Here is a 10,965-nt window from a genome sequence, read left to right as displayed (position 1 = left end):
ATGAATAGAGATTGCTCTTACCACAGAAATGCACGCTTCAAACAAAACAGTCAGTGAAGACGAAGAAGAGGATGATGTGTGCTCCCGGCGCCTATTTACACTATAGTCGCACCGGTAGTACGTCATGGCTGTCGCCGGCCAACGAGTTGGTGTTTTTTCAATGTATGCTTCAGACACGGGTCACGACGAGGCGTTCCCCATAGCGACCCCTAGAGGACGCAGTGTCTCGTTCCCTACTCAGGGAACCATGGTTACATAAGTAACCTGAGACGTTCTCATATACCAAAAATAACAGGAACTCGGCATCCACTCTCTTGTCTCTATCGGGATACTCTTCTTCGGTGTTTGTTTACACTGATTTTCGAAACAGCGCCACCACTTGTGCAACAGCAGCTGCTCTGGGCACGTGATCTAAGCTCAAATCTGATTGGACGGCCCGTTTCATCGTGGAGCGACGGGGAAAAAATCGACACGCAGGACGAAAAAAAAAATCCTCGCTTTTTCGCACAGCGAATGATCGCGCCTGGTGTGAATAGCCCCATAGGGATCTATTGTTTCGATTTAAAAGCGTCATCGCGCCGAACATTCGCGCCGAATTTTCGCTTTCAGTGTGAAAAGCCCTTTACTATATGATAATAGGCTAGCAACAAATGAGAGACCCGTCTCATCAAACTGAATGACATCTCAGCTTATGCAACATGTTTGGTTTTCAAATGCCTGTAGTAGTGAATGAAAGTTGCTTGGTGACCGAGTTGATAACGGATTCATTATTTTCCCTCCGCAGAAGCTGTGCTTTCCAATAAGAGTGAGAGTTTGTTGTACACCGTCTTGAACTAATGATCAGAATAGAAGATGGCGGTAGACTCTAAATTACATGGATCTCTACTCTGGGCTTCTCTTTATAATGAGCTCTAAGTCTAGACAATGCAAACCAGAGATAGTGCCTGTGTGTGTGTTGGAGATACCATTTTGTGCTAGGCCCTGTTGGCTAAAGATGCTCATTAGAGCAAATACCAAGAGTTTCCTTTGCCACTTTGCTTTGGCCTCTTTCTTTCTCACGGTCTCTCTCTTTTGGCAGATAATTTCACACCCTTTCTTCTACCCACATAAGAACAGTGCCATAATCATATGCTCATATAAATATAAAAACAAACACATATCTTACCCTTATCTGCTCTTGCAATGAGGAGGTCCTGAGGTTCAAGCACGTGCATTTGTTTTACAGTCAAGGTTTTGTCAAATACCTGCACCGGAGGCAGGGTTGGTGAATCTAGACCAGCATGCAAAACAAGAATAGTTTGTGGTTTGCATGGTAACTCAATCCCCCACTGAGATTCACTTGCTTCGATTAACAGACACATTTGATAACTATCGCTGCAAAAATGGGTACTGGGTACATTTATACATTTTTTGTAATATTATTTATAAGCATTTATTTTTACTGTAGTGTTGTGGTTTTGCATTACATACCTGCATTGGAGAAGAGTGGATCTGAGGCTAAAAGGAAAGACAGAGGTGATCAGATTTCAGTTATTTAGTTTAAAAAAACATGAATGTGCTATGTACACTACTGTACAAGGGTCTGGGGTCAGTAAGTTTTTTTTTTTTTTTTTAAGAATTCAATACTTTTATCAAGAGTGCAATTAAAGTGATCTATAATGTTACAAAATAATGTTTCTATTATAAATAATATTCTTTTGAAGAATCCTGAAAAAAAGGATTATTCATTGAAGGCTATTCATGAAAAAATCCAGAAAAAGCATTGTTTTCATAAGAATATTAAGCAGCACAACTGTTTTGTTTCTTTCCTTTTAATTTTATTTTCTGCCCTTTTGCCTTTATTTTTGATAGGACAGTAAGTATTGAGAGGAAGCTAAGTGGGAGAGAGAGAAGGGGACGGGATCGGGAAAGGTCCACGATCGGGGATTCAAACTCGAAATGCCCGTAGCACAATGGTGCTATATATCAGCGTGCTGCCAAGCGGCTATCAGCGCTGACACACAACAGATTTCAACACTGATAATTAAATTAAATGTTTCTTGAGCAGCAAAACAGCATATTAGAAAGATTTCTGAAGGATCATGTGACAATGAAGACTGTTCAGCTTTGCCATCACAGGAATAAATTACATTTTAAAACATTAAAATTGAAAACTGTTGTTTTAAATTGTAAAAATATTTCATAATATTCCTGTTTTTACTAGATTTTTGATATTCAGCCTGAGTAAGCATAAGAGACTTCTGTCAAAAACATTTAAAAGTCTTACCGACCCCCTTTTGAATGGTAGTGTATATTTCATTTTTTTCATGCTCACATTCCAACCCTGTGTGATTTTCTTTCTTCCATAGACCACAAAAATGTTAAGCAGGATGTTCACGTTGAAACCTGGTGCAAAAAATGGCTGGCGCTAGAATTTTTGTGCTTTCTGTCATTTATAATTTGACAGCCCCTGCTTGCTGTTTCCTTTTATTGTATGGAAAAAAAGTGGCATCAAAGTTTCTTTTTGTGTTCCACATTTTTCCATTAATTTGTCCATTAATTTGATGCATCTAAAAGCAGCTAAAAGTTACATTCAGTCTGTCTTTACATGTCATTTTTAAGAAAACTGCTACACTGACCAATTGTGTCGTTTCTCATGAAAAAGCATTCTCACCCTCCAGCAGCATGACCCCTGCTGAATCTGTGGCGACCAGTAATGACTGTCCCCATGAATCTCCACAGACTATATCATACGGGAAGCTACTGCAGAACGACTGTGACTCCCATGGCTGCACAGAACATAGCAACACACAGTTAGAGATGAACCATAAGCAAAATAACACTTTCCTCTTGCCCTCTCACCTCTTTCCTGCAAAGGCCAGTGGTGACTAGACTGGTGGGCGCATCCCCTCGAACTATAGTTTTCAGCTTCAAGGCCTGGACACAATATTATAGTTATTATAATTATTATTATAACATTACTCATATTGTGACATTAACTTTTATACATTCATATCTTATATATATATATATATATATATATATATATGTGTATGTATGCATGCATGTATATATAAATTCGTTATAGATCCTACCTGTCCCACTCGAACAAACTCAGCCTGACGTGCCTCCTCTTTTTTACGGGCGGATTTGGGCGACTCTGGCAGTACATCGCTGAATGAGCGTCGGTTCTGTTCTGCGGCAGTTAGAGATGAACCGAAAGCAAAATAACAGCATCCATCTCACTTTCCTCTTGCCCTCTCACCTCTTTCCTGCAAAGACCAGTGGTGACTAAACTGGTGGGTGCATCCCCTCGAACTATAGTTTTCAGCTTCAAGGCCTGGACGCAATATTATATCTATTAATGACATTACTCATATTGTGACATTGTCTTTCATGCCACATCTTTATATTTTATTCGTATTTCTACATCCTACCTGTCCCACTCGAACAAACTCAGCCTGGCGTGCCTCTTCTTTTTTACGGGCGGATTTGGGTGACTCTGGCAGTACGTCGCTGAATGAGCGTCGGTTCAGCATGTTCTGCGGAGAGAAGGGAACCTGCAGGAGCGGTACAGATAAAGATGGGTCTGAGAGACTGACCCAGAAACTGCCAGAAAGACAGAGCAAAGCAGAAACTAACAAGTTCTTACACCACTGTACATTACCAGCCATCGTAGATAGAGACAGGAATTAAATAATGTTCAAATTCTGACTCTACTTCACAATTCTTGTTCCGTGAATTCTGTTAATCACTCTTTCAGCAGCACCTTTCCCCTTTTTAAAAAGATGTATACTATACAATACTCATTTATGATTCCTTTTGATAAAGATCTGACTCAAGGTCTAAGATTAATTTGTTAAAAAAATAAAACCTTATCGGTTGAACTGTTTGCTTGTTGTTGCATATGAGAGAAAAACAACAGAAAGGTTTACTGTCAGTTTAGTCTTTGTATTATTCAGTTAAAGTCTTACTCTTTTATTAAAATAAATGGAACCGGTTCTTGATTCCCAACCCTATTAAATGAAGAATAGAAGAACTCTACAATAGAAACGGTAATAGACAACAATAAAAAGACAGTGTCCATCTCTAGTGCCAGCTAACAGGGGACTGCAACAGAATGAAATTGCATTTAAAAGCTCAGTGGTTTGGAAGAGTGGTATATAAGACTAAAAGAGAAATGTGTGAAGAAACATCAGTGCAAAACATCTGAAAATATATGGCAGAAAAATTAATTGAGGTCAAAGTTTGAGGATATACATAGTGAAATACAGAAAAGTATTGTGCTAATTCAGTGCTTCTCAACCTTTTTGACTCCAAGGCCCCTCATTGTCCACAATAATATTTGAAGGCCCCATGGCTCTTGTTTGTAATTTCAGTGGATAGGGATTTTTTTTTAAATATATCGTTTACAATTTCTAACCGAAAAAATATTTTAGAGCTTGGCATAACTAGAAAAATGTGCATTCATTTTGAAAAAAAAGTTGGAATTAAAAGGTTGTATTTTCAGGTCTAGGAATCACACTTTTAAAATTTGGCTTCCTCATAGTATATATATATATATATATATATAAATCATCTTGAGGCCCCCTTGGAAGTTGGCTGAGGCCCCCTAATTGAGAAACACTGTGTCCATACCTTGGGCATGTCAGGCATGAGATCCTGGTACAGGGATCTGATCAGCATGTCCAGCGTACGCTGACGTTTCTGAGCAAAAGTGGGGGTCTCAAGAGTGGCTTTTTCTCCATTTATTACTATAGGAGACAGAGGGATAAAGGTAGCAGTATTATGTAACAGAATTACCCTTAGGAAACAGCATGACACATTTTACAAGGTCTGTTTAATGAAAGCATCTGCTTTACGGAGTTCATGAGCCAAAACAAATCATTAAAGCTGGCAAGAGAAAAACACAGGTGTACATTCTAACAGGAGATCTGTGTACTGCAGACAACAGGAATGCATTTGGAATGGATTCAAAATTATGTAATATAATCTATTTTTGACTGGGGAAAAAAAATCACTGTGACTTGAAACATTAGTAGACTTAGATTTTATGCCTTGAATTATTATTAATAGTCTGTGATATGGCTGGTGTTCACAGCTGGCTTATGAATGAAAACAACTGATTTCATGCTGTGTATAGCTCTATGTACTGGTGAATTTACTAACATTTAACTAGTAAAAAGTCCCTGAACTCCTGGTGGTCTGTGAACACTGGTGGGGAAGGGAGGGGAGGGCCAAACAGCGGCACACTCTCCTCTGAGAAAATCTTCAACCTGCAACATAACAAAATGATTAAGGTACAAATAATATACAACACCATTCAAATAGTTTTTTTTTTATGTTTTTGAAGTCTAAAATATTATTAGAATGTAAAATAACTTTTCTATTGTAATATATTTTAAAATATTATTTATTCCTGTGAAGACAAAGCCGTTACTTCTTCCGTGTCACATGATCCTTCAGAAAGCATAGTAATATGCTGACTTTGAAAACAGTTGTGCTGCTTAATATTAGAGCTCATCATAATTTAAGGATTCTTTGATAAATAGAAAGGTCAAAAGAACAAGAATGATTTGAAATGGGAAATCTTTTGTAACATTCTAAATGTCTTTACTTTCATTTTTGATCAATTCAATGCATCCCTGCTGAATAAAAGTATTAATTTCATTTACTTACTTAACCCACACTTTTGACCAGTAGTGTATATGCAATATAATGATATTTAATATATTATTAAAACAACATTTAACATACTTTTAATATACAAATAAACGTTTTTACCTGTAACTATCATTCTGGCTATTATATCGAACTAAGGCAAAAATATCTGTGGGGTACGTAAAGGAAATCATAGAATTGCTTGATGTGCAAAACTAATTTACACAAAAATCTAAATTAATTTATATGAATTTTTTTAACCTTTGTCTTGTAAAGAAAAAAAACATCACCCATAAATAGTCTAATGTCACTGTCATTGAGTGACTCGTTGCATCATTTCCACTCAGCTTGAGGATGAAGGATACGTGTGAAATGGGAGCGAATCATAGAGGGTTTGAAGGATGGAGAGGCGTCATCTCCCTCCTGAAACACGATGGTCACGATGTCGTTCCCAATGTGTCTCTTCCTCTCTACCTGCATAGAGTACAAGAATGAAAGCTATAATCATGCATTCATGAAGCACATTTCAAAAGGCTGCTTTTGTTTCCTGAAAGTATTAAACCATTTTTTTTCTCTCCAGCATGAACAAATGAAGGATAAAAGTTTCATTTTGAAAAGAGCACATGCCTATGTGTGTGGGTTTGTTGGTGCGTTTGGCCTGTGTGCATGTGTGGACATTCAAAAGCTGCTATATGACCTCTGACACCTCAAGCCTGTTAGCCAGAAAGCATAATTGAGCTTGTTAATGAGTCTGGACCATTATGGTCGGAAAGGAGCTTTTATCTTTTATCTCAAGAGCACACACACACACACACACACACACACACACACACACACACACACACAAAACATCCCCTTAAAGCTCAATTACTGCATGGCTGCTTTTCACCTGGCCCTCTGCACCAGTATCTCTCTCTCTCTCTCTCTCACACACACACACACACACACGCATCCAGACACAGATACATGGGTGGGACCGTGAGCTGTGACCGGAATGAATATTTACTTATTGCAGTGACGGATTCATTTCTACTGTGAGCTCAATTATGATTCTCTGCCACTTCCCCTCTTCCTTACACAAGAGCATCCTTCCAATGACATACTGTATAACACTTGAACAATACCAACAGGCTTTCATGACTGACTCCCACATGTTTCTAGCATCTGACAAGCAGGGTTGAGCCTTCTAGGATCAGTCAGTTAACCCAAAAAACTGCTCACCCTCATGTTTTTCCAAACCTGTATGGTGTTCATGCCACAGTAGAATTTTTGTGAATAACATGAATACAATTTCCAAAATTGGGAATAAAATTTCCTAAAAACAATTATTTGGCTTTGCCTCAACAAAATTCATTTGACTGGAGAGAAGAAGAAAATATCATCAGACCAATATAATTGCATAGCACCTCAAATGCTGCTCTGGTTATTCATTGACGATTACATTCCCTTGAACACATGGGATGGAAACACTGCTTCGTGTGCAAATAGTTTTTTGTGCATTTTTTGTGACATTTTTGAATTAGTAAATAATGACTTGTGTTGTCATTTACAGCTATTTACACATTCAGTAAAGTGTTGCCGATTCAGAAAGGTTACAGATTCAAAAATATTCCTCACACAAAACGCATGAGTTCAAAGTACTTGAAATATACCACACAAGTCACTTTTATGGTGCTTGTATGACATGTTTTTTTCTTTTTGGAGCCATGAATTCACTATGAACTGTCCTTGATGGAAAATAGCTGTAAAGGTTCTTAAATACTTCTTTTGAGCTCCACAGAAGAAAGAAACTCATTCACGTTTGGAACGACGTGAGGGTGAGAAAATGACTGAATTTTCATTCTTTTTTTTGGTCAACGCTAACTTTAAGAAGAGTTTTCTTTCAAGAAAAGACTCACTCTTCCTTGTGAACTCTACTTGATTTCTGAGTCTTCTGACTATTTGGTTTGTCTGCATGCTTTTAGGGGTCAGCAAGAGACTTTTAGAGTGCATCAGCTTTCCTGCTCATTTCATGAGCGGTTCAGCAATGGTAAAGGTAGTTATTGACATGAAGGGCTGAAGAGGCTCTCGGCTGTAGAGTGCCGAGACCTTGAACCGACAGAAATACTTTGAAAATCCTGCTATTGTGAATGCTTCCACAAGCACTCCAGTGCACAAGAGCACTACTTGTACTCAATCATATGATCTGATCAGAAAAAGTGAGAAACAGAAGGATAGAAAGAGAGAAAGAAGGATTACTGTGTGATATAATCAAGAGAAGAGAGGGATATGAAGTGAGAGAGAGTGAAGTGATTGACGCTTGATGTAATCAGGATATGGAGCTGAGGGGGGAAGGGGGAAAGGCAACAGAGAAAAGAGAGGGAGAGACTGACTGCTGTGATGTCCAGTGCTTCTGGATATTAAATATAGCCTGATTTCCCCTCACCACCTACTGAGCTACAGACTGCCTCCTTTGTGCCTCAACAAACACATGCAGCTCCCTTCTCAGATCATTCAGATTTCTCTTTGATTCCTCCTCCTCTCTGTCTGTGTCCTCTGCTCTCTATTTGTCTTTCTCTCATTCTATTTGTAGTTTTACATAGATGTGTTGTTTTTGGTGGTTATTGGAACCCGAATGTGTCTATAGTCGTGTCTATTTGGACACGACTGGTTTTAGAAAATCCCATTTGGATAGTGATCATATCAGACATGGGCCGATAATGATACTGATGATAAGAAAATCTGATAAATATTGTCATGCTATGGTTGATAACGGCAGATATTAAAATTCTATACTATTTCGTCTATTAAAAAGAGTTAAATTAGTCATTTCAAATGCTACATGTGAATTTAGGCACCACACAATTATAATGTACAGTGTGAAAAATGGGTATTTTAGGATTTGCTAAAATTACATTTAACAGTGTTATTAAATTATTGGTGTGTTTGAAGGTTAACTCTACGAGAGCTTTAAATTATGACAGTTAAGCTAAAAGTAAAAATAATAGGAAAGGTAATAAGCATGAAAAATTAAATATTCATTATTGGCTGATATATATCCAGGACTGACTGATGTATAAAACCGCTGGATTGTTCGAAAGTCTGGGGTTAGTAAGATTTTTTTTTAATGAAATGAATGCTTTTATTCAGCAAGGACACATTCAATTAAAAACAGTTATTTTAAACTGTACAAATATTTCACAATATTAACATTTTACTGTGTTCTTGATCAAATAAATGCAGCCTTGGTGACTTCTTTCAGAAACATTTAAAATCTTACAGACCCCAAACTTTTATATGGTAGTGTAAAAACCCCCAATATCGGTCGAAAACAATATAGTACCAAGCTGTGTGTTATGTAGCTTATGTTAAGCCACAACTTACTTGTTGCTTGTTCTCTTTAGAATAAGGTAACATGGTGGAAACATGGAACATGAGCTCATGACCCTGATAGACTGTGTAGATGGAATTTATTCCTGTAGTGTCGTCTAAACAGAGAGAGAAAAAAACATGAATGTGCAAAAATCACTTGAAAGGGTAAAAAAAAATTCCTCTGTTGATCTGTAAAGAAATTTTTTATTTATGTGTATCTGTCCTACTCTTAGTGTCCAGTCCTCCTCGATACCCTGCCCAGCCCTGCAGACAGATCGTGTCGCCAAGGAGATTCAGAAATTTGTCGAAAGTCTCACTTCCTGATTCTGAAAAAAACAACAACATGAACACAGAGCATTAATAAATTGAAATGACATCAAGGTAGCTACCTTATGCTGCTCACATTCTAAAATTCATGTGAATTAATTGCATTGTGCATCCTTAATATGGTATATTTCTGATTGAAACAATATTCAACTACAAAAATCGATGTCTATTTGGCTGTTGCTAATTGTTGCTAAAACAGTGTGTAGCACAAATGTCGTCAGTAGAAAGGGAAAGAAATATTTAGTATTATGAGCATGTTATGAGTGGTTCTGTGCTCACCATTGCTGAACATTTCATCATCTGTCAGCTGTCCATCTTTGGCATAAAGAACACCAAATTTAAAATTTACACTGCCCTGTAAGAACATACAAACAGGAGATGAGCATTCAGGGGGAATTCATTAAAAAATGGATTCAGAAATCATTAAGAAGGTCATTTATTTTCATTCCATACACAAATCAAACACATACACACATCTGACATTACACACCTCTTGCTCCTCCAGCACCAGTAAGTCCTGCCAACAATTGAAAAACAGTTCAAAACATCAATTATATCTCTTTACAATAAAACATTCAGTTTCCATCGAGGTTAAATTTCTAAACACCAGTTAGGAGCACTAATAGTGTGGGTTACACAAACATTACAGAGAGCGTGTTCATGCATTCAAATATCTGAATGCCACTGACAATCGCCTTTGATTAGCGGCACACATTTCCACAAAAGCAAAGCTCTCTGGAGCAACAGCAGCTCAGATTGTGCCTGCATTTGAATCCTAAAGTGATTATGAAGCAGAACAACAAACCAGAGCAGAAATAGACAGTAATTAACAGAGCAGATGACGTGATGTTGATTGACAGGTGTGGGTGGGCACCTTCTGAATCTCTGGGTTAAGGATCTCCCTCGGGCCCTTTTCAAAACGATCCACATTCATGGCACTGGAAGGTGAAAGGGTCAAATGAATGCATTTTTATCTATTTCACTCAAATGAAATCTTCTCATGTGCATTTGTTTACAGGCAAGTAGGATGCGTGACAAACAGACTTACCTTAATATAGATTTGACTGATAGTGTTTTTGTTGGACTGTAGGGAAGGCTGATTTTTAGAGTACCCTGAAGGAGAAGGACACATTTCACAAATTAATACGTACATGAAGTGAAATATGACACGGCATAACAAGCCAGTATTGCTGGAGGCTATGACCCAGGGTTTTATAACCGAGACCTTGTTGCTCATTGGAAAGTGACATATAATTCATGTTTTTTTAGGCATTTAGTCTTCACATACTGGCCTTTGAGACAATGTAGAGTCACTTCATGAAGAGGTCAATCTGTTATGTGAGTCACTGCACAGAGCAAAAGTGACGCACACACATGCTGTTACCTGTCACTGGCTGACTCACCGTCTTGCGCCAGAGGATGGCTCGATACTGTGGGACCCTTTGGTTGTTCTGGTCTGACAGAACCACAGACAGGAAGAAGGGGTTCTTCTCAGCATCCGTCCCCACATAGTTTTGATGAACTACAGAATAAAGGGAAAGTCATTGCAAATCCCTGCAATGCCTCTACATTTTTTTAAAGGGGTCATATGATGCGATTTAATTTTTTCCTTTCTCTTTGGAGTGTTACAAGCTCTTGGTGCATAAA

At 38.0% G+C, this 10,965-nt stretch overlaps 1 protein-coding gene across 1 annotated transcript in view; it reads right to left on the bottom strand.

The window, feature by feature from the left end:
- Positions 1–10,965, bottom strand: part of LOC107726286 (GTPase-activating Rap/Ran-GAP domain-like protein 3) — a 68,508-nt gene that overhangs the window by 22,928 nt on the left and 34,615 nt on the right. The window contains exons 5-20 of the mRNA XM_016535822.1: positions 10,722–10,840; positions 10,367–10,431; positions 10,193–10,256; positions 9,809–9,835; positions 9,598–9,673; positions 9,219–9,317; positions 9,004–9,107; positions 6,006–6,114; positions 5,764–5,809; positions 5,149–5,255; positions 4,618–4,733; positions 3,417–3,539; positions 3,245–3,319; positions 2,654–2,768; positions 1,471–1,497; positions 1,166–1,270 (exon numbers count right to left, since the gene is read on the bottom strand). Coding sequence (XP_016391308.1) covers positions 1,166–1,270; positions 1,471–1,497; positions 2,654–2,768; positions 3,245–3,319; positions 3,417–3,539; positions 4,618–4,733; positions 5,149–5,255; positions 5,764–5,809; positions 6,006–6,114; positions 9,004–9,107; positions 9,219–9,317; positions 9,598–9,673; positions 9,809–9,835; positions 10,193–10,256; positions 10,367–10,431; positions 10,722–10,840 — 1,377 coding nt within the window. The remainder of the gene's footprint in view (positions 1–1,165; positions 1,271–1,470; positions 1,498–2,653; positions 2,769–3,244; positions 3,320–3,416; positions 3,540–4,617; positions 4,734–5,148; positions 5,256–5,763; positions 5,810–6,005; positions 6,115–9,003; positions 9,108–9,218; positions 9,318–9,597; positions 9,674–9,808; positions 9,836–10,192; positions 10,257–10,366; positions 10,432–10,721; positions 10,841–10,965) is intronic.

This window comes from Sinocyclocheilus rhinocerous, unplaced genomic scaffold, assembly GCF_001515625.1.
Source record: "Sinocyclocheilus rhinocerous isolate Xijiao unplaced genomic scaffold, SAMN03320098_v1.1 scaffold486, whole genome shotgun sequence".
Taxonomy (NCBI): Eukaryota; Metazoa; Chordata; class Actinopteri; order Cypriniformes; family Cyprinidae; genus Sinocyclocheilus; species Sinocyclocheilus rhinocerous.
This window is presented reverse-complemented; position numbering and strand designations above follow the sequence as displayed.